The 24961-nt window shown below is 39.4% G+C and overlaps 1 protein-coding gene across 4 annotated transcripts in view; it reads left to right on the top strand.

Annotated features, from left to right (window-relative positions):
* Positions 1–24961, top strand: part of bcar3.S (BCAR3, NSP family adaptor protein S homeolog) — a 77013-nt gene that overhangs the window by 47267 nt on the left and 4785 nt on the right. For all 4 annotated transcript variants that reach the window (XM_018260998.2, XM_018261001.2, XM_041561521.1 and 1 more), the window contains 7 exons: positions 12873–13004; positions 17627–18069; positions 19452–19552; positions 19757–20388; positions 22190–22305; positions 22645–22813; positions 23092–23203. In XM_018260998.2, coding sequence (XP_018116487.1) covers positions 12873–13004; positions 17627–18069; positions 19452–19552; positions 19757–20388; positions 22190–22305; positions 22645–22813; positions 23092–23203 — 1705 coding nt within the window. The remainder of the gene's footprint in view (positions 1–12872; positions 13005–17626; positions 18070–19451; positions 19553–19756; positions 20389–22189; positions 22306–22644; positions 22814–23091; positions 23204–24961) is intronic.

A 24961-nucleotide genomic window follows, 5' to 3' on the forward strand; every position in this document is an offset into this window, starting at 1 on the left:
ATCTTTAAATGAGTTCAAAAGTGGTAAAATATCCAGCTGCTGAGCACAACAACCTTACTTGAACAGCTGCAGGACTGCCAGTCGAAGTCAACCAGCAGCAAACCATGTTTCTTTGCCTTTGCAAACCTGCACCAAGTAACAATGTGCACATTATGAATCCAAAGTCCTTGGCTTAGATCCCAGCAACAGCTTAGTGGTGTTTAGAAATAGATATTAAAAACTGATATGTGGTGCTATGATCATGATCCTGACCCTAGTGACTTTCTGGGTCTGCCCTGGGGGATGTCCTATCTCAGTTCAGAGTTGAGATTGTGCTGTCTGGTTTGAAGTCATTCATATTTTACCATTCGGGTAGCATATAGGTGGACACTTGTGGTATGGCATCAGCCTCAGGGGGGTCTTCCAAAACATCTATGCTATTGTCTTGTCACATACAGAATACAGTGTCTATATAATGTACATCCAGTAGCAGACATAAAGGGGCATCAGCAGTCATGTATCCATACAGCAAGGCATTCTGCAATTCAGCTCTGACTGCAGAAACACCATGAACAGCAGTAGTAGTCTGAGCGGAGAGTGAAGTCATCATTAACAGAAAGACTTGACTGCTGTAGTGTTATTCATTTGGTATGAGGCTTGTGTCTCCAGAGGCCTGTGCACACTCTTGATGGGAGGTAGGAAGTGAACCAAACAGGGTCGCTTTCTTTGGCATCCCGCTTGAAGCTGTTTTGGGGTCCAAATGCATTCCTGTACTAAGTGCTTGGTCAACAGACCAGAGGGTTTTTTTTCTTTTTTTAATACCAAGAGACACAATCCATTTTTTTGTTTTCATTCTGCCAGCTGGTATTCTCGTCTGTCAGCTTGCCGCCAGGTTGAAAGAATACTGTAAAGCCATATAGAGTAGCTTAAGATCATTCCATTAATAGCGATAACACGTTTATGATGTTAATTGTGTTAGAAATAAATTAAATGAACTTAGGGCACACTAAAATGGTTATGGGTGAAGCTGCCCATACACGTACTGAGGAACTATTGCCCATCCAATCACAGTAAGTGCCATTAGGGCAGGGATAGGAGTGAATGATATATAATCACTCTAAGCGATATGGGAAATATTGGTGCTATAAAAATAAAGTATAATAATATTAGGGTATGGGCGCATATATTTATAGTCACATTGCACCGTCATAAGTATTGGCTTACACGTTTATGGGTTGAATGCATGTGCCATATAGGGTCACCAACCCTTTATTCATCAGAGATTGTTTGATAGAATAAATCAATTAAGGGGGGGACATGTAATCTTACAATTTCATTGCAAATCTGTTTAGATGTACGAAAATTGTACCTGTGTCTTGTGGAAATTGTCTAGTTTGAAACTGGAATATGTTTTTTGTGATTCCTGCTAGTAATACACATTTTTTCCCTTTTTTATTGATTTGCATATCCTTGCACTTGGGTGAACAGAAAAATTTACTCCCATTGATTTCTACATGAACTCGCACGTTTTTAGATGCTGAAGTTTTACATTCCAGTTTTTCGTTTTTTGTGCCTAAATTTGTGAGGTTTTTGTGCAAAAAATTTTGAATTGTGGCAAAAATTCAAATTCAAACATAGATAATTCACCACTTATGTTTTAAAACTGCTAAAAATCTTAATCCGGAAATACTCTAGCTAAAACCTGTTGATATCATGTAGAAATCAATGGCCAATGGTCCCTTTAACAATTGGAATACTTTATTTACCATTCAGGATTCTTGATAGTTTCAGGCTGTTTGTGCTGGTTTTCATTCAGTATTGCAACAAATTCGAGTTGTTGCAGGGACAACTTGAAAAAGTTGTACCATTCGAGTCTCAAACAGGAAAGTTTGCATGATTCAAAGTGTTGCACAATTTTGTTGCGACTTTTTCTTGCATCAATTTTTTATCAAACAAATATTGATAAATTAAGGGGATTCAGGTTTGGGAGTTTGGTCAAATTTTTTTTAATATATTGAGAAAAAGTCAAGTTTTAGTAAACAGGCCTCTATGTTTTTTAAGTCTGAATTTAAGTAACAATGGTGGCTGTTTATATGAAGTTTCTAGTTCTCCATTCAACTTTTTTTTTCAGTTCAGTCCCTAAAATAGCTGAGTTTCCCATGGCAACTTTCCATTTGGCCTAATCCATCCCATCTCTAGAGAGAGTGACACGGTATTTATGAGCATATGGGGCCTGGGAAGAAAAGAAGTTATGTGCTGTTTGGTAAAAAAAAAGATTTTTTTTTTAATGGAACTGTACATGCTATTTCTAGGTTTCTCTTTGTGAATTTTCTGTACTGGTTAATGGTCTTGCCTGGTACAAAGTTTTCTGTGCTCACAACATATTTGTATGCTCCTGTTTAGTATTATGACTTTTGTTTGTTGAACTCAATTTGAAGGAGTGAATCAAGAGGAGTTTTAATGCCTTTCTGACTGTGCAATGTATATAAATTAGGGATGCACCAAATCCACTATTTTGGATTCGGCTGAACCCCCGAATCCTTTGGGAAAGATTCGGGCGAATACCGAACCGAATCCTAATTTGCATATGCAAATTAGGGGTGGGAAGGGAAACATTTATTACTTCCTTGTTTTGTTACAAAAAGTCACGTGATTTCCCTCCCTGCCCCTAATTTGCATATGCAAATTAGGCTTTGGATTAGTTTCGGCCGGGCAGAAGGATTCGGTCTGATCCGAATCCTGCTGAAAAAGGCAGAATCACTAACTGAATCCTGGATTCGGTGCATCCCTAATATAAATGCTTTTAAATAGCTTCCCGATTTTATAATGCATTAGTGAATAAAATGTGTATTTAATCAGAGGTATTAAAATGTAAATAAGATGTATCAACATTATTTAGAGGCAGGGTAGCAGAAACAGTACGCCTTGCATTGTAGCATTAATGTTTTTTCCGGATATCCGGGTTTGCCCGTGATTGCACAAAGCATTGATGCAAAATATTATTTTAAGCAGATGCCAGTGCATAACTGAGCAGATCTGGATTGAGCTGACTCGTGTAATAAAACTGGCAGGAATACACAGTGAACTGGTGACTGTTTGGTGCACATGACCATAGCTTTGAAAATATTGCTCTTCTTCGCTAGACTGATAAAGATCAGCTGGTTGCCATTGAAAGTGAATCAATTGTTCTGTGTACACCCAGCTTTAACATCCTATGGCCAAATCTGAGACCTCTACGAAATTGACCTTTAAAGGAAAACTAAACCCACCCATAATTAAAACCCCTACCCATTACTCTACAAGTCTTTATAGTCCCCCCTGATTACCCCTGAAAGTGCCCCTAATTCATTACTCACTTATAGGTGCAGAGTAAGCTCAGGGGAGCTTATGGGCAATCTTCCAGCTCTTCTGGCGGGGACTATGTAGGGTAGTCGGTAGGGATTTTTATTATTGGGGGGGTTTAGTTCTCCTTTAAGTCTCTTGAATTGTGTTGAAAAGTTGCAGTGTGAATGACATTTACCACCCTCGGGGTAATGCCAATTCCATTTGCATTTGCATTGTTTATTGTCATGGGTTCATGACGAGAAAAGATGTTATTCTTTTTCATTTTTACCACAGTTGTCCTTTGTTCTAATTAAGAAGTAAAGGGAGTGACTTATTAGCTAACCACAAGATATACAAAATATTCAATCCTTGGTGTTCTGTTTGATTTTTTTTTTTTTTTATGGTCTCATTCCGCAGAGGTTTTATACTGATGAAGCCTACCGCGATCTAAAATAAAGAGAGTAAAGCACTCTTGTCAGGCAGCTTAAAATGCCTCAGGAGTTTGTCTCATCAACATGCATCTATATTCTGCAATTTGTTCTTGACTCTGTGCTCAGTTATGCTTTATACTATAAATACTACTTCATTCCAAATGAAAAATTATCTGTGTCAAATGTCAAAATACTGGCAGGTTTCCTCCGCCAAAAATAATAGCGTATGATTGACTGCAAAACAGAGGGACTCTAGCCTTACATCTTATATTAAAAATATTTGTTTTATTAAAGTGAAACGGACATCTTCATATCAATGATAAAGAACATGTCAATATCACAGATAAACATTCTTTTTTTTGTACAAATCGCCACCCAGCCCATTGTTACAGAAGGGTTCTAATCTCCAACCAGCTAAACTGTTTAGGTTATGTTGAGTCAGATCTATAAGTCATGAAAATAAATATAATGTAAAGAAATAGGAAAAATGCATTGCAAAGCATGTGTGATATTTTAATATTAAATATACTTGACATATGTCTTCTTATATACCTGCCTACAGACACACAGTTTGGTTTCCACTTTGGTTTTTCTTTTAAAAGGGTAGTGCTCCCCCCCCTTGCTTTTTTTTTTTTGCCAGTGGTGTGTAAGCTACGCGGACAGGGCAACTTCCAGTATAGTGTAAAAGGAGCAGTCAGCACGACTTCTTACACCTTTTTCTTTTTAAGTTGTAGTGCAGGTTCCCCAGTGGCCACTTATCACCGGTCAATATTGAAGAAATTGTAATTGAACAGCACCACTCAATCTTTGTAAGATAAAAATGCCTTTATTGCAGCCTTCTGGGCATCACAGCAACGTTTCAGGCCTCAAATGGCCTTTTATCAAGCTCAACTTCCTGTATAGAACATGCATCTACTATAGGATCAGGTCAGAGATCTACCAGTGACAAAAGCACTGTGTAACGATGTTACTTAAAACTCAGATCATTGTCACATCATTTGATAAAACAGAATCAGTGTTTTCAACAGTGACCAAGAGGACTGTGCCTAGTGTGCTGTGACCAACCAAGATACTTTAATACCAGGGCCGGGTTTCAATCTGAAGTGCCCCAGGTGGTTCACACCCCGTGCAGCCCACCCTACAAAGAATATATATTTTAGGGCAAAGGAAAGAATCTGTTGCATATTTGATGGAAATAATGTGTTCCCTTCATCTGTATGAGCATACCATTGATGCAGTTTCCCATGCCATTTGCACTTGACCTTTCGAGTTTTCAGTGCCTGGAAAAATGAAGATGAAAAGTTGTGTTGTCTGCCTTGTAAGAATGCAGGCCTGGATCATGAATAGTGAACTGCCGCTTCATAGTACAGTATTATCAACATGGCTCTGTAGGGAGAGACCAAGATCTGTCACCAGTGGTTGTCATACAGTATTTGTGAACTGTCTTACAAGGTAACACATGGGGCAGATTTTTCAAAATGTGAGATACGAGTGAACTTCATTGATAAATACACTTCTAAAATACTATAGGAATAATTAGAAAGTGAGTTTTTTTTGGGCAATCTCTTATCTCGCATTTTGATAAATATTCCCCATAATTGATTTTTTTTTTTTTTGAGACAATTTTCTGAACTTTCATTCATTCATTCATTCATTCTACAGTAATTGGAAAAGTATATGTTTTGCACTGGATGGAGACCCCACTAATGAATAACAGTAAGCCAGATCTTCCACAGCTAGCGAGTTGGACAGGGAGAATGGCTCATTACACTGTCACATAAAGTATGGTACTTGGATAATATAGAAGCTGAAACTGGTGCCTCTGAGAATATATTAGATCAGTGTTACATTTCTCAGTGGACTGGTGACCGAGAAGATGTTAATGGCGGGGTTGTCGGTTTAATTCTGCCTAGCAATGCAATTTGTATGTTGTAAGGAAAGCAACGCGTGTGCTTCACTAAAGTAATGTATTTATTGTTAGTCATGTGTTTGTTCCCAATACCTTTTCTTTGGAAAGCAAAAGTACAAGTCCTACTATGCTTTATGGCTAAAGTTCTAACAATTTTTATTACAGAGAAGCCTTTAAAAGTGTTCACTGATTCTGTGAAAAATCAATTACTAAGACTTTTTGTTACAATGACCACATCTGTCATTTGATCACTCCTACTTATTGGAGTGACATGGAAATATGCTGAAGGTTCTAACCACAATTACAGCTCACAAATGCACCCTACTGCATTTCTGAGTGGAAATCTCCCATACAGAGCAACTCGAAATGCCCCATTCAATTGAAAGGGTAAATGACCCACAGCTGAAAAAAAAATCTGTTTAATCTTAATAGAGGTGATCAAAAAGTCATGGATACCGTAACCAAGTTGACATATCAATGCTGGCAAAGAAAGATAAAGCTTAAACCACAGTTTTTATTTGTAACTATATAAAAAATGATATATGAAATCAGGGCTAGAGGACTGTGGGGCGTATATGGCTCTTTGCCCAAAGGCTAAACAGACTGCTTGGTATAAAATCATATTTTTACATTAATTCTACCTTCTAGCATGTGATATATTGGATAAACATCCAGCTACTTAATATATTTCTGTCCAGCTTATTCTTGTTACATAAAACTGCACAGAACTGATCTATTCTTGGGGTACTTATCCCATACTATAGTAGTACAGGAGTGTGAGCTGAAATAACTTGGGCAGTGAGACAGGGGCATGGCCACACATCAGCACTGCTGTACAGAAGCCTTGATTATTTGGCTGCACTAGAATTGCAGGGTAACTTAAGTATAGAAGTCACAAGCACGTATTTCTTTAGGGTAGGTCATCTGTGGTTAATATCTGAATATTCTTCAGCATGATCTAAATATGATTAGCTGGCTAGAAAGAATGCAGAGATCTGGTTACAAAACTATTAGGAATCATGACTGCAGCTAACGTGCTGGCCTATGTGAGTCAGATATTAGCCATGTTGTTCTGGCTGTGGGGTCTTCACTATCCAGTCTATTTATCACATTCCAGAAACCTTGTCAGAGTTCAGTATCTCTGCAGTATAAGCTGGAAAATGTGCTTAGGATGTTAGGTTCAGAAAAAATGTTAAATGACTATGGCTAATTAAATTGCACTTCCAGTCATCGATTGTGCCTCTTTGGTATAGCTACAAATAAAGCACAGTAAACAGGTGATTTCATGTAGATGTAATATTTATATTTAACTAATGAAGCAACCCTGTATCAATAAATTGCTGCATAACTCCCTTTTATAATCATCCTAAACCAAAAGTTTGGTTGCCTCTGTATGAGAGAACCAAGGAATATACTGATCTAGTCTCTGAATCATTAAGTCTTACTGATGTACAGGCAGAGACAATGGTTTATTTTTTTCAGAAAATCTTGTAAATTTCCGTAAAAGGTGAAAATCATTTAATGAAGTCATAAGAGCTAAGGAAGACATTTGCATGGAAAAGTCGCATTAATTCACACCAACGGTCAGGGCATCCACCATGGCCACCTGGCATGTGTAACTCCCCAAAAAACTATAGTGTGCTCAGTCTCCATCTTAAATTTCCTGTTAGGATATCAACAGGCATCATTTTGGTCACATACATGGGAAGTACATCGCTGATCTGCCAAGTCTGTAAGACCAGAAATTGCAAGCAGTTGTCATATGAAAAAGTTTGGGAACCCCTCTTAATTCTTTGGAGTTTTGTTTATCATTGGCTGAGCCAAATAGCAACTTCTTTTTAATATATAACATGCCTTATGGAAACAGTAGTATTTAAGCAGTGACATAAAGTTTATTGGATTAACAGAAAATATGCAATATGCATCATAACACAACTAGACATAAATTTGGGTACCCTAACAGAGATATTACATCAATACTTAGTCAAGCCTCCTTTTGCGGATGAAACAGCCTCTAGACGCCTTCTATAGCCTGGATGGCGGTATTTTTGACCATTTGTCTAAACAAGATCTCTCCAGTTCAGTTAAATTTGATGGCTGCCGAGCATGGACAGCCTGCTTCAAATCACCCATAGATTTTCCATGATATTCAAGTGGGGGGACTGTGACGGCCATTCCAGAATATTGTACTTCTCCCTCTGCGTAAATGCCTTTGTAGATTTCGAAGTGTGTTTAGGGTCATTGTCTTGTTGGAATATCCAACCCCTGTGCAACTTCAACTTTGTGACTGAAGCTTGAACATTATCCTGAAGAATTTGTTGATATTGGGTTGAATTCATCCGACCCTCGACTTTAACAAGGGCCCCAGTCCCTGAACTAGCCACACAGCCCCACAGCATGATGGAACCTCCACCAAATTTGACAATAGGTAGCAGGGGTTTTTCTTGGAATGCAGTGGGTTTTTTTCCGCCATTCAAATAACTTTTTGTAATGACCAAATAGCATAACTACATTTTTGTCTCATCAGTCCACAGTACTTTTTTCCAAAATGACTGTGGCTTCTCTAAATGAGCTTTTGCATACAACAAGCAACTCTGTTTGTGGCGTGAGTGCAGAAAGGGCTTCTTTCTCATCACCCTGCCATACAGATGTTCTTTGTGCAAATTGCACTGAATTGTAAAACGATGTACAGATACACCATCTGCAGCAAGATGTTCTTGCAGGTCTTTGGAGGTGATCTTTGGGTTGTCTGTAACCATTCTCACAATCCTCCGCATATGCCGCTCCTGTATTTTTCTTGGCCTGCCAGACCTGGGTTTTACAGCAACTGTGCCTGTGGCCTTTCATTTCCTGATTACATTCCTTACAGTTGAAACTGACAGTTTAAACCTCTGAGATAGCTTTTTGTAGCCTTCCTTTAAACCATGATACTGAACAATCTTTGTTTTCAGATCTTTTAAAAGTTGTTTTGAGGATCCCATGCTGTCACTCTTCAGAGTAGAGTCAAACAGAAGCGCAACTTGCAATTGGTCACCTTAAATACCTTTTCTCATGATTGGACACACCTGCCTATGAAGTTCAAGGCTTAACGATCTAATCCAATCAATTTGGTGTTGCCATTAATCAGTATTGAGCAGTTATATTGATTCAAATTAGCAAAATTACATTTTTGCACAGCCAGTTTTCAACATTTGATTTAATGCCATACAAATGGATACTGCTTCACTAAAAAAATTTGTTCAGAAAACACCACAGTACTCAGATGTTCCTGGGAAATGAAAGACATAACCACTGTCATCTTCTGTTGTTCAAAGTGGAGTAAATAATTTTGCAGGCTGAGAGGGGTTCCTAAACTTTTTCATATGACTGTATGTGTTGTATATGGGCAAAGAACGCAAATTATATTGTCAAAGAGTATTTAAAGATTTCATACTGCTGCACGACTGCCGGGTGTTGGGAAAGACTTCTACTTTTGTTTTTAATCTCTTCTCTTTTTTTTTTTTTGTTTTACCAATAATCTGTTTAAATTGCACTCAGGTACAATTAAACATGGCTTTCAGTAAACTAAGGCTAAAATACATATTCTAGAAATGAATAGGCTCAAAAAATCCCCTTTGTCATGAGACGCTGAGTGATAGGAATATGATCTCTTTAATGATTCATCTGTGGACTAGCTATGGGAGAAAATGTATCCTGCTAATCACATTATATGCTGCATAAAGTAACCATCCACAGGTTTAATAGAAATCACACGTTCCAGTAATGACATCCAGCCTCCAGGGACATCTGGTATCCACTCATGGTTCGACAGCCCCAAATCTCTGCTGGGCATCAATTTACAGCCCAACAGGAAGCTGGAGACCTTTCAGCTACTATAGAAGTGATCCTGTGGGCTTTGGGGAAAATTAGGTTACACTAAGAGAATGACACATATTATCCCAAAGCCTCCGATCCTGTGTGCCATCATGTTGCTCATAATGTAGGCATTCAGAGAAGAAAATAATTTCTTTTAGTTACAGGGCCTAGAAGAACTCCATACAATAACAACAATAATACAAATCGTGCATTCGTATATATATTCACATAGATCTTCTACATTTCCGACATTTTTTGGAATAGTTTAGAAGAAGAACTGATTTCTGTTAATGTATAATACTAACCTGATCTTTTATCATTATTAAGAGTGCTTTCAGTTGATAAATATAAGGTTTCTGTATTTTTTTTTTTATTTAGGGGAATTTATAAAACTGTGTAAAAAGGGGAGTAGAAATAAGTTTTTGCACTGCTTTGTGTGTGTTTATTGCCTGCAGTCAAATGATCATATTGCACAGCAATATTTTTGCTAATCCAGCCTCCAGGCCAGCTTGAAACTGCTATGACCTTTCTGTCCTGCAGTTCTTCACACAATAGGTTTCAGATTGGGGATCCTGTACTCTTGTAACTGAATGAGTGTTATTAGAAAAACAACTGGGATCAATAAGCATGAAAGGGTTGTTATTTGTGGACTATGCAATACTATACAATAAAATAGAATTAAACCATTTTAACTGTGTTTTACCAAACATTACACATATTCTCTAATAAGCTCTTCCCTAAAAAATAGTGGGGCTCTTTTATAAACAATGGGCAAATTTGCACCTGGGCTGTAGCCCATAGCGACCAATCAGTGATTAGCTTTTTTCAGCCAGCTGCAGGTTGAGCACTGAAAGCAATGGTCTGGTTGCCATGGGTTACAGCCCAGGAGCAAATTTGCCCATTGTTTATAAATAACCCCCAGTGACTTTAGTCAACACACAAAGCTGCAGCTCTATCAGAAATACGTCTTCAGCTGCTCCCACTTACCATGAGGTCATAGCAAATAAGCCTACTGGGAGAGTGCTTTATAAATGATTTTTTTAGCCACCAGAGGTCACTGTTTAATTTGAAAGAAAAGATGTTCATACCTTGTTCGGCTTACAGTGGGTGCTCCCAGTTATTCTGAAAGGGTGCTTCAATGTCCACTTTTTTCAGTTCAGTGTTTATTTATTTATTTATTTTTGATAGAAAGCAATTTTAAAAAGTATATATTCCTGGTGTACTGTTTTTCTTTTCTCTAATACGGAAGTTTTCCGTTGTATTTTTACCTCTGTATTCCAACAGCACCTCTGCGGAGGCACTGACTCTGTAAACTGTTCTAATTTGCTACCATAGTTGATGTGTTTCTCATCTGTGACCCTGCAGAAAGGCAGCTGTTTTAACTGATACAATAGTTGCTAACAGTCCACAGATGCTGCTGTGAAATATATACTTTAAATGCAAAGTAAAGCTTTAAAATTTAGTGCAATCTAAGCACTTTTGCAATTAATATTCTTTTATTTTTTACATTCGCTTACTTTAAAGGTTTACTTATACGTTAATGCAGCAAATTGGAACAAAGAACATTCAATTGTAATATAAGGAAAAAAATCTCTTGGATGGCCTCATTTGGTGCACAGCCTCCACCTATAACAACCACATCCCTATCTAATGGCAGACTGGTTGCTTAGTGTATAGGTGTATGGTGTGACAATGGATGTTCTGTATGATGAAGAAGTTTAGTTACCTATGTGCTTCTCATTTTGTAAAGGTACTAGGGAATTCTTGTCTTCATTCAGTAGTCAAGTGCTGGGGGCAGGCCACTAAGCTTTCATTTACATTTTAGCATGGCTAAATAGACTTGCTGAATTACTGTAAAACAGTGGCCTGCTGTCCATTTACCAGAGAGTTGTCTCTTTAGCAACTGCCGAGCTTCCATAGCAAGATAGACTGGGTGTGTTGCACTTATATTGCTTCCTTCAGACAGTTATGAAAGAAACATCAGGTGCAGTTTTCTTGGGACCCTGAAAATGTATATTTAAAGGGTGTTACAAATCTTTAAAAGCCAGGTGAGTTTCTATTGCACCCTGATATGCCATCACACCTTATTGTTTACCAAACCAAGCATGCTTCCTTAATGGGGTGGAGGAAAGGTTCTTGTATGCATGTATCAGATGTATAGTGAACCTACTGTACATTCCCTGCTATACACCAGTGTGTTGTAAGTGGCAAAGACATCTACAGATTTACAGCAGACACCTCAGATCCACAGCTGTGTGTTCAGATTGCACCTGTGCACCCAGAATGCGAGGGGGTGTGCCCATCATGAATGGGTTTGCCCCTGGCTACTGAAAGGTTTAGCTTTGATCTTTACTACACCCATGACATTTATTCATTCTTCTCCCTGTGTGCTAGCATGGTCAATTTTTGCCCAGGTTTCGTAGCCAGTTAGATGTTTGTTTCATTATTCACACACTGCTAATCCATTATATTTTAACTGTTGATATGTTACTAAACTAGAGTCCTAATCACTACATAAGCCCAATGTTGTTTTTCCCTCTGTGAGAGCAAGAGTACCGTATATACTCTTTTTCTAGCCTTCACTGCTGTATACTTGTCTAAAATACATCCAGATCCACTTTAAATGGTAATACTGAACACAAATCTTCAATTTCCCTCTGACACGTTTGGTTGTTCTGCAGTAGAGTGTTACTCCATATACATAATTATATACTAAACACAAAATGTCAGCTCATTTTAATTAACGCTGAACTTCAAGGGGAACTCACGAAAAATTTAATATAAGCTTCATCATACTGAAATCAGAAACTTTGTAAATATAATCAATTAAATATTCTTCATTGTTTCTGAAATAATCAAGTTTATCTTCACTATTCCTCTCTCAGCATCTTTCTCTTCATTCTCTCTTCATGCAGGAATTGGGTGTCAGATAATCATTGACAGTTAGATCCAATATATCTTATATTATTTCAGTATGATGAAGTTTATATTAAGTATAGTTCTATAGTTTTAGGCTGATAAGAATCCTTTTACACGTTCTCTCCTGGATGATCTAGCAGCAGAATAGCTGGTCATTGAATAGTTAAAACAGTGGCTTAAAGTAATGACTCATAAAGTTGGTGCAAAGGGCAGATTGGAGATGTAAGATTGCTGCATGTGACTGCAGGTGCAACCTCTCTTGGTTCCAACCTGCGTGACGCCCTTTGATCACAGAGGCAGGCAGGCTTATGAAATGCTACACCCACATCCCAGCGGCAAGTGACAATAGGTGACAGAAGACAAAACGAAAGTTCTTGTTGAGGGTGCTGTGCCAAAAGCTTGGTGATACACGCGCAAATTTCACTAGTGCTATGTCTCACTGATTTGTCTTGCAGTTTTCTAAGGATCGCTATATAATGGATGGAGGAACCCCAGACAAGCTGAAGAAGGAGTTAGAGGAAGAGTTAAAGCTGAACAGTGAAGATTTACGGAGCCATGCTTGGTATCATGGGAGGATTCCACGGCAGGTCAGTGTCTTCTGCTACCTCTGAAACTGGAAATCTGGAACTCTGCGCACAACTGATGCCTTCTAGTTGTACAAAACACTAGAAAATCCAAGCAGTCTTAGCAAGCCAGTGGCAGTTTGCTAAATTGTCTGTGTTGGTGGAAAGCCATAGATTGACATTTACTTCTTCCAAGCCAGAGCTTAGGTTTTATTCATCTCCTTATTTATTTATATGGTAGGCTCAGAAACAGACCTCCCCGTGTGGACTAGCCCTTAAAAGCATTGCTGTGTGTTCTGAAAGAAAACGCAATCAACATATAATTTAAATCCTAATTAGTGGAAAACAATCTTATCACATTAGCTTCTAGTTATCCATTAATATTTCCCTTATACAGTTTTTACCATCAGCCACCATTTTGTGATGCTCTCTGTGATCACCTGACAGGAAGCAATGTAGGTTCTAACTGTAATGGGTAGAGGAGTGGGAGTAAAAGAGGCAGCTCTGTCCAGTCATTGGCTTATGTAACCCAGCATCATGCCCTAGGTATATGTGTGAGAATCTTTTGTAGGTATAGGAAGCACTCACAACAGCAGGATAACTGCAATTAAGCTTTTATTGTGCTTCCACATGATATGTTTCGGGCACAGAGGCCCTTTTTCACACACTTGAAAAAGAGCCTGTGTGCCCGAAACATGTCGTGAGTGCTTCCCATACCTACAAAAGATTGATACTACATAGGATGTCAGAGAAGGAGCATCCAGGGAACCACCACAAAAATTTAAGATAAAAACAAAGACTAATCTGTGTAAATCTCATTTAAGGTTTGTGGGTGAGCACAGAACCACATACAAGCCAGAAGGATGGACTTTAGTACTAAAATAGCAGTGTTTCAATCTAGGATCATACAATACGTACTCGCATATAATTCTTTTCAGAGCACTGGGCTGCATCCAGCACAGGTATAAGCTCCACAATTGCCATATTCACGTAAACGGGGGAAAAGTATTTCAGCCAACATTTTGTCTGCCCCCCCCCCTCCAGCATTGTCAGTGCTACATAATATTAAAAAAATATAATTTTTGTGAAAAGGCATTAGTTATATGGAACAGTGTTTTGAATGTGGGCTGTTTTAAATGATATATGTTTCTAGAGACCTGCAATATTTACTTCCCTAAATGGATTCATATGTTTCTAGAGACCTGCAATATTTACTTCCCTAAATGGATTCAAGCTGTGGGTGCTTTATGTGAGAGTCCATCCCAATGACCTTTCCCTGGCTGAGCTGCGCATATAGATTCAGTGGGAGAGTCGCAGGTGTATGCTCTGCTTCTGAATGAAGTCAGCAGAACTATTCATGTGTGCTATTTGCTCAGCTCACCTTTCTGTGAATGAGAAATTAAAGCTGGAAGTTCTAAGCTCCACACACTAAATACCAAACATTTGCTAAAAAGCTGTTTGTTTGCAGTCTCATTTATTTTAGTCCAGGCAATAGCTGTAAAACAGTGTTATAGAGAAGGCGCTTTTCACTTAAAGGAATTGTTCAGTGTAAAAATAAAAACTGGGTAAACTGATAGGCTGTGCAAAATAAAACATGTTTCTAATATAGTTAGTTAGCAAAAAATGTAATGTATAAAGGCTGGAGTGATTTGATGTATAACAAGTCACTCAGAGCACTACTTCCTGCTTTTCAACTCTCTTGGTTTAAACTGACTGGTTACCCTGGATACCAGGCAGTAACCAATCAGAGACTTGAGGGGGGGGCCACATGGGTCATATCTGTTGCTTTTGAATCTGAGCTGAATGCTGAGTATCAATTGCAAACTCACTGAGCAGAAATGTACCATGTGGCCCCCCTTCAAGTCGCTGACTAACTCAGAGTTATAGAGCTGAAAAGTAGGAAGTTGGATTCTGGCTATTATGTTACACATCCAGTCACTCCAGCCTTTATATATTACATTTTTGGCTAAATAACTATATTAGAAACATTTTTTATTTTGCACAGCCTGTCTATTTACCCAGTTTTTATTTTCACACTGAACTATTCCTTTAAGATTCCTTCCTTTCCAGTACTCATGTAAAGGCAGCAATGCTGTCCACCCACTGTTCCACAACTCCTCTCTCCCAGCATTTTTGTGACTAGATCTCATAACTGCTGGGGATTGGGGGGGAAAGGTTAACATCTAGGCTTAACAACAGGTAAAAATATAGCTGTGAGGCTGTGGGTTGAAGAGCATAATCAGCTTGTGAGGCCTCTGACTGCTCTTTATACAGTATATAATATTTATGTATAGATAGCATAGCAACTGGAGTCCTTGCTCTGGTACCAACTCATATCTCTCTGGTTTCCATTTACTTGCTGAATCCTCTGGCAGCCGTGTCATTTTACCAGGGAAATCAAGCCATGAGGGGGATTCTTCGACTCTGGAAATAACACATTAGAGTCCAGCAATTCCCTATTCCATGGAAAGTTGGAGAGAAGGTTATGAAGCTCAGGTTTCATTATATATACTCCCCCTGTACATACAAGCATAAATATAAAGGAGTATTTACATGGAATAGCCCTTTCCTCAGCAGGGGCCTGCACTGCTCATAAAAAGTGCCACTGAGCTTTTATGAACTGTAAAAGTTTTCAGCAAATCAGCTACTATGCTAAATATTTGCCAGACCTGCACTGACTTGAGCCAATTTCCTGCATCATGCTCTCTGCCTGCCTGGGGGATGTAATTCCTACAATGAAGTTGCCATTAATTACCTTGGAAATTTAAATATGCTACTATCATATAGGGTTAATTTTCTTTCCCCATATAATACACCAAGTGTACACAGCACTGTACTCATTGTTATTCAGCCACTGTGAGTCTATTGCTGTCCGAGGCAGGAATGTTAATACTAGACTACATGCTGGAATTCTGCAAGCTGGAGATCATAGAGGCAATGTTTAGTACTGCAGGTTACAGGGGGTCCTAAATAGTTTATTTATATAGGGCTATAGAGAGCCAGATTGCTTTATGGTGCTACACAGACCTTCATCCTCTTCTGCTAAGCTATAATATAGAGAAAATATTTTGGTTACTGCTACTTTGAAGTAATGCTGCCATGTACTTACAATATAGTTATTGGTTCTTATGGTGGAATTTAAGGATACATTGGTGGTATTCCAGCAAGTACAAGCAGCAGCAGGTACTGTATATTAGCTAGTAAGATTAAAGCAACACTATACCCCCTTTTTCAAAATTAGTTCAATAAATAGGGCTTGTGCCATTTTAATCTACTTGTGAAGTTAGAAAATACGTGTTTGTTTTAGTCTAAAATTAAATTTAACATCACATTTTGCTTCCTGGTTCATATGAGCACAGTCAAGACATAATACCTGCTCACTGAAAAGCCCTTTGTATAAACAAACCCCTGCCTTCCCCAAAGCTGCAGCCTTTATTAGGCTATCTGATAAGGAACAGCTTGTGGCTGTACTAATAATTTCAGACTTTGTCCTTAGTGCAAAAAATAACAAAATTTTTTTAAATTAAAATGCTACCCAGAATGAGTGTCTTCAGTTCAACTGAAGTGGTAGGGAATTCAAAGGCATTAAACCCTTGACAGTAGTAAAGTCACAGCCATTCAATCACAATGGTTGAACTTCAACTCACAGATGATTTTCATTAAGGCAGGTGTTGTTCATATATATTGGAATCTCTGAGTAGTGTGGCCACTTTAGAGTGGTAGTCTGTAGTATTCAGAACTACTGTACATCACCCTTTATCCACTGGCAAGGTGGTGACACCGCTTTGACATACTTACCCCGGCGGCTTCACAAATATTCACACTTCCAGTCATGTACATTGCAAGATTAACACCTGCCTCAATGAAAGTCGTGGTACCATTGTGACTGGATCACATTTTCACACATCTGTGAGTTTTAGCCAACACCTTACTAAAGTTCAGTGGAACCATTTTGATTGGATTTCTGTGACTTTACTACCCTCAAGGGTTTTAATGCCGGGAAATTCCCTACCACTTCAGTTGAACTGAAGAAGCCACTCGTGTGGTGAAACTTTTTTAAGAAAAACTCTAAATGTCTAGTTGCCTTTGACTTAATTATACTAGATACCCAGATAATGTAATATACACATGTATGTATATATATGTATATATATATATATATATATATATATATATATATATATATATATATATATATATATATATATATATATATATATATATATATATATATATATATAAGCACCATGGTTGGAGAACTTGGAGCTATAAAAGAAGTGGTAAAATAGAGCAGTATATGTGTTGCAAAAGAGGGGTAGATTAGAAGCATTTCAGGTAGTGGAAGCTCCTATCATTAATGCTCTTTTCGCAAGGTTATGACTTATGTGGTACATCCTTTTTTTCCTAGCTTTCCCTTCTTTCAGTTTTGTATGTATTCTAAGTACAGCTGCTTCCCTTAGATACTGTGATCCTGAATGTTTTTGTCTTCTGTAAGACTGGGGCCACTGGCTGAGTTTATGTACTATGTAAATGCAAAGAGAAAGTGACTGAAAAAAAACCAAAATACTGAGCTCACTAACTTATGTGGCCAGTCCTGGAGATAGAGATACAAGCCTCATTTAATGTTTGTGTTCTCCATTGTTCAGGTATCTGAAAGCTTGGTGAAACGAGATGGGGATTTTCTTATAAGAGATTCTCTGTCAAGTCCTGGAAACTTTGTGTTGACCTGTCAGTGGAAAAATCTCTCTCAGCATTTCAAAATAAATAAAGTAGTCACCAGGCTGAATGAAGCCTACTGCCGGATTCAGTACCAGCTGGAACATGAAAGCTTCGACAGCATCCCTGCCTTGGTTAGATACTATGTTGGTAATCGCAAGGCCGTGTTGCAGCAGAGCGGAGCCATCATCTTCCAGCCCATTAACAGGACAGTGCCTCTTCGGTGCATTGAGGAGAAGTACGGTACCTCTCCAGTTAAACGGCTGGAACTGGACATCATGGAAGGGAAAGCAGAACCCACCAAACGCCTGAGCCTTAACTTTGGACAGGGGGTATCCCAGGAACAGTGCCTTGCAAGGGGCAACCTCCTAAGGTTGGTAATTGTCATGAATTGCTGACCAAGGCAATACTGCTTGGCATGGTCCACCACCTGCTTGCTCCTAGTTGGCATCCCTTCACCCTGCCGGTTGCTCCCTCTGTATTGCAATTGCCCCAAGGATCTTGCCTCTGCTGCAGATAACTAATAGCAGCCATGCTTTTGGTGGACCTAATTACTTGTTTGGAGTAAACCTGTCCACAAATCAGAAGAGCAATCCAGTGGGTTAATTAGCAGGCACAATGGTAAAATGAATGCTTCATTTACGAACTTAATTTACTAACTGTTGTAAACTTTCTGGATAATTGGTTTTCTGGATAACACAACCCATACATATATGATGTGTAGCTATTTTTTTTTGCAGCAGAATGTCCTAAATAAGAAACAAACCACAAAGGCCAAGATCCATTAATGTAAAATAGCTAAAACAAACTTGATATGTGCAATAAATCCACATGTGGGAGCATGACAGCCAATTCAAAAAGTCCCTCCACCAGTAATATCCATACCAGGGTAATCCTTGCACATGTGACATCTTCTATCATCTAATAAAAGTTGGACCTCGATGAATAAATTGCGTTCGATGAATAAATTGCGTTCCATATGCTTACCAAATGGCATTTCAGTGGAGACGTAATGATGACATTGACTCGCTGATCTACCAAATTCTTTTAATGGTATAAGTGCAAAACATCATAGGGGATCACAGTACAACATTTAATAACTTAAAGCGCAAGATAGAAGCAAGCTGATTGCTTACAGAAATGTATGTAGATAAAAGTACAAATAAGCGGTGATATAAAGCAGAATTCTTTATGACATAATGCAAAGTCCACTGGGAATTTTGTTGTACATATTAATTGCAAGTACATGTATGGGATGCACTGACATAACTATAGAGGTCATGGGGTGGCACAGACCATAGGGTCAACTGTATAAATTTCCCCCTACACAGCCACTCTCCTCCCTAAAAATTTGCAGTGGGCAGGAAGGGCGGGGGCGAGACAGGTAGGGGTTGCTCCTCTAAAGATTTTTTTTTTTTTGGCAGGGGGGCCTGGCTCTGTGTAGTTGTGCCACTGATGGCTTGTGTTATTCAAAAAACGTATTATCCAGAAGCTCCAACATACAGGAATGCCATTTTCCAATAAGACTGGGTTCTCTGGTTTATTAGAGTTTCCCAGAAACACATACATTGTTGTAACCACTAGATCGCTCCAAAACCATACAGGCAAGTTAATTGGCTTCTGATAAAACTGGCCCTACTGTGTGTGATTGTGATAAGGACACCAGCGACTGATGTAAATGATGTGCAATGTCTGTAAAGAGTGTAAATCTGTTAGCATTATATAAATAACTAATAATAATGATATTTTCTACAGAAATAAAGAAAAAAGTGGAAGCCAACCAGCATGCCTGGATAATATGCGGGAAAAACGCAGACCTCTGAAAGCCCACCAGTCGGAAAGCTACTTGCCTTTAGGTAAATATGTTTTTATTAAAGCAATTTCACTCATAGAATTGTTCAGATACATCAGCATATTTATGAGGTTGGGTTGTATAAAAGCAGTGGACAAATACTCTTCACTTTCTATCTTTTTGACTGCATCAGTTTAAATAAGTTGATATGATTTAAGGTCTTTTGCCTCTTGTTTTCTAAGAGTTTCAATATGATAATTGCTTGCAGGCTCTCGGCAACCATACTTATCACAAGGAATGGATATGAAAGCATCTCCTAAACCCCATGTCTTCAGGACAGGAAGTGAACCAACCCTAAGCCCTACAGAGATCAGGAGGTTCAACCATGAGGCTCATCCTAGTGAAGCTTTAAGGGGATCAGACAGTCAGCTGTGCCCTAGGCCTCCTCCAAAACCCACCAAGGCACCTTCCATAAAACAATCGCAGTCTCCACTGGTGTGGCAGCCTTCAGAGGCAAACTATTGTGAGCTCCACCCTACTCCCCCTGAGGACTGTGCATGGTCCGACTCCCATTCGTCTCATAACAGCTATATAGAAGATCAAAGGAGAGATGAAATAGAGACATTATCTTTCTGTAACTCTGAACTGAGCTTCCCTGCATTGGAAGACCGTATTTCTCAGTGCTCGGCAACAGATTTCTGTGGGGACATAGAAGATGATGAGTTTATTGGGCCAGTTTATGAAACTGTTTCATCTTTTTGCCCAAATGACTTTCAATCTGTTCTCCTGACTAAAGAGAACAAACCACTTGAAATGGCTCTACTGAGACGGGCCAAAGAACTGTTCACTAATAATGATCCCAGAACTATTGCAAAACACATCCTCAGGATGGACTGTAAGGTAAACGTCATCCAATGGTATATTTTGTTTCTAAAGAGGAATTCTGAAAAGTGCTCAGGGCATATGCTGCTGATGTGAATCTGGGGGTGTCATTGTCAATAACTGAGCTCCTCTTGCATTAGCAAGGCAACAAACAGAAGAGAGGGCCAGTCAGGCAGTGAAGGGATCGTTAAAGGAGAAGGAAAGGCTAAAATAAAGTAAGTTTTATCAGATAGGTCTATATAAATACACCAGTAAACCCTCAAAGTAATGCTGCTCTAATTCCTCTGTCAAAAGAAACACCACATTTCTTTCCTTCTATTGTGTACATATGGGCTTCTGTATCAGACTTCCTGTTTTCATCTTAAACCTCCAGGACTAGGGCTTGAGCATGCTCAGTTTACTCCCCTCTCCCCCCCCCCCACCTCCCTGCTGTAATCTGAGCCCAGAGATATGAATGAGCAGGGAGAGACTCAGGCAGGAAGTGATGTCACACCAAGCTAATATGGCAGCTGTTATCCTAAACAAACAGAGAGCTTCTAGAGCGGTTTACTCTGTTATGGTCAAGAATTTTACCTTATAAATATAGTGTTCTAGCATGCACTATTGTAACTAATTTTTTGGCAATAAAGTGCTTTGGTTGCTTTCCTTCTCCTTTACATGCAGGAATAAAAAAGAGAAGTAGCGTGGATTTACCTTCACTTGGGAACTGAGCAATTAGCCGTTAGCATGTTTGGCATTGGGATTAGAGGGATTTGTAATGTTAGAATTGTAATAATAGAAAGGGTAGGAAAAGACAATGGGCATGTGTTTTAAAGGTGCCACAGGATTTCCTACATATGTTTTCTTATTTGCCCGGCCTTTCCTCTGTATTAGAAACTTTTAACCCATTCTATTGCCTGTTTGTTATAAAGTGCTTGCTAGCATAATGGCATGAATGCTCTGTTTGCTATGAGAAATTGAAGTTGCCAGATAACATGTGCCACACTGGTAAGCACCATTACCAAAGTGGTTTTGCTGCTGTGAACTGGTGGGGGTGCTGACAAGCTACAGAAGGGCCAGAATTTGGGGTATATCACTAAAAAACTCCACTGCAACCCTCAGAACCGTTAATCCCTGCTCGTAATATGTATTGGGGATTAACGATGCAGCAAATCCTGTGTTAAATCAGAATCCTTTTTTCCTAGAATAACTATAATCAGAGAGGGGCACACAGATAACTTGGTCACCTATCAATGGTCACATATGGTCCTGGCAGTGGGTGGGGGAGCCAAACCTTCACATTAACCTGCAGCTCAGCAAGAGATTTTCATATAACATTATGTACCACATTGAATTCCTATCTCATCATGTCATTCATAAAATCTGAAGGTACATCAGTTGGGATCTTATCTTCCATGTATTATTTTATATATTGCTGCTAATCCAGATTAGTGAAGCTGGTTAAAGCACAAACTCTGTTTTCTAAGAGCAGATTTTATCTTAAAGGGTAAGTATACCAATTTTTTTCAGTATTGGCATAATGACCAAATATAGAAAAAAGATCTACAGATACAAATCTAGAGATGCAGTCAGTCCCTACTATGGAGAGTATGTGGCACTTCATTGAATTGTAATGACACCCTACCTGCCCAAGGCCTCCACATACCTCTTTGAAAAACATCACCCCTTAAAGGGGCAGTTTCTCTCAAAAGTAATAAAGCTCACATGCTCAGAGCTGCAGCAAATACACAACAAGCAGAATACAGGTTAAATTCGCTTATCACTGAAAGCGGATGCAATATTTGCAGAGCATTTACATCAAAACCTTTGTACCTTGCAGGTTGCTAGGATACTGGACGTCTCACCAGAAGTGGAGAGGATGATGGGAGTAAGCTCTGGACTGGAACTCATTATTCTACCCTATGGGCACCAACTGCGCTTAGACCTAATGGAAAGGTAAATAGTCAGACTGCAGGCTGTTAAGTGACATTTCCTTATGGCAGTGACCTGCTACATACCACATATTTGTATATACACAGAGTAAACTGCCAGTTTTATGAACAAGTTTTAGTAGATTCTGTTGTAGGCTGCCCCATTACTGATGTAGCTCTTATTGTACTCACTTACATGCAATGCCACTTCTCTCCTGTAGATTTACTGAAGATTGAGATTTCCACCGAAGCCCAGCCAAAAACCTTTATATTTGGAAATATAGAATTCTAGCCTGATAATGATCTGCCGTCATGATTTAAGCATAAGTGACCCGCTAAAAGCTTCTTAATCTTATTATCCTAGGCACACCACCATGGCTATTGGCATTGCAGTGGATATACTGGGTTGCACAGGGAATTTAGAAGAGAGAGTGGCAACATTGCACAAAATCATTCAACTTGCAGTAGAAGTGAAGACACTGGGCGATTATTTTGCCTTTTCTGCCATCATGAAAGCACTGGACATGCCCCAGGTAGGAACTTTTTTGGACAGACAAATGCCATCAATCAGAGGAGGCAGTTGTTCCTAGAGAAGATGTTCTGCATAGTGAGGTCTATGCTTTCTCCATCCTGCTGCTCTTGATTGAAGCAGTTGTCTCCTCTCATGGAGAGCCATATGCTGGGATTATTCCTCAAGAGTCAGAGGCTGCAGCTGGAAGTTTCTTGTTATGCGCACAAAGCTGTATTAAAGTTATTTACTGCTGCAAAACTGATATTGATTATTTGTAATATGGACATTTTTTAATGGCAGATTACAAGACTTGAGCAGACGTGGACCATGTTACGCCATCAGTATACTCAGACTGCTATCACTTATGAAAAACAGCTTAAACCATTTAGTAAAAATCTGTATGAAGGGGAAGGTAAGTCCTGTTAGCATTATTAGGACTTTTTAGTTGTATGTCACATCTGGTGTATTATCCCCTGCCATGTTGTTGCTGGTGCAGAACCACCTGAATCAGTCATGGTACTAGCACTTTTCCACTTGAAATCAAAAGTTTAGCTACTTCTAAAATGGCTTTGTGTCCTTTACAAAATGCTCCAAAAACTGAGGACACAACCAGTGGGATAATGGAGGGCTATATTTCTATTTCCGGCGCACCTAGGCTGACCGCTGTCTGTCCAGTTCCCCTGTGATATTTGCTCAGGGGCTATCCTGGCCCCTCCACCGCCTGAGGCAGCAGCAGTTGCTGCTGCCCCCCCTCCCCCGGAAATTCGCTCTTAAAGTACCAGGAGCAGCATTTTTGCTGCCCCTGGTACCTAGTGGGGCGTTGCCGCCTGAGGCGACAGCCTCAACTTGCCTCATTGGCGAAGCACCCCTGTATTTGCTCTACTCCCAGTCCTCAGTACTTGTAGAACTTGGGCAGAAGATGCAGCTGAGCAGTATGCCGCCCCTGAACGTGCCACCCTAGGCCCGGGTCTTTGTGGCTTTCCCACAATTCCAAGCCTGGGATCAGGCATGTCTGCCTGTATTTTATTTAAATATGTTTCACTCATGTATCATTTGGTATAACATCTTTATGAGCAAAAATATGTTAGCCTATGCGTCCGTGCCCACAATAAAGTGTTAGGCTTATGTATGTCCTAATAAAGTCTTTTTAACTTTATTTATACTTGGGCTACTGCTTTACATATAGTGGGTCTCTTCCCACTTTGCACTTTCTGTATACTCCCAAAAAACCATTAACAACCCTTGGACTGGGGGTTTTCCCGGGGAGAGACTACCGTATATAACTTTCCTCCCCTTTTTTTCTTTTCTAATTTTGATTTATGACTTTTTGTACAAAGAACAGAGCCATACACCATTGTTTATGTGTTTATTCAAAAACATGTAAGACCAGTGTATTGGGGTGCATGAATCTACACTTATTTGTCACGTGGAGTTCATATTATCTGTTTGTTATTAGGCACAATGTGCAATCTAAAGCTGGCCATACACAGGCAGATCTGCCAAATGAGCGGATCTCTCTCTGATATGCCCACATGGAGGTGGGCAATAGTGGGCTGATCCTAGGGCCCAAAGATCAGATCAGAATGGAGTGCTACAGGCAGTCAGATTGCGGGACCGCATCACCAAAAAGATGTGGCCAAGATCCGACAGGATTTTTTAACCTGCGCGATTGGCATCTGGCCGTCATTCGGGCAGATATCGATTGGGGACACCCGTTGGATGGCCCCACACACAGGACAATAAGCTGCTGACATGGTCTGTCGCAAACTTTTATTGGCCCTTGTATGGGGGCCTTAAGAGCTATACACCAGATAATCAGACTGCCAATATAGGGATTAAGTAGAGCATTTGAGCAATACTGATGTGATTAGACTTTCATTTATGGACTACAAATCACACTGTGTGATTTGAAGTCCAGAAATTAATCACAGCAGTATTGCTCGAGTGCTCTCCTTAATCCCTATATTGGAAGTATAATGATTGGGACAGTGGTTACCCGGATAAGCATTGAGGCACTGGTGCTTGTACTTACCAAAAGGCAGAGTATAAGAACACTTTCCAAGTTTTAAATAATCGGACTGCCATAGTGCTCTCAGAAAGAACCATTGCAATGAAAACATCTGTCACTAAGCGACATTGCTTATACACTAATGAATGGGAGACTCGTTAT

This window comes from Xenopus laevis, chromosome 4S (assembly GCF_017654675.1).
Source record: "Xenopus laevis strain J_2021 chromosome 4S, Xenopus_laevis_v10.1, whole genome shotgun sequence".
NCBI lineage: Eukaryota > Metazoa > Chordata > Amphibia > Anura > Pipidae > Xenopus > Xenopus laevis.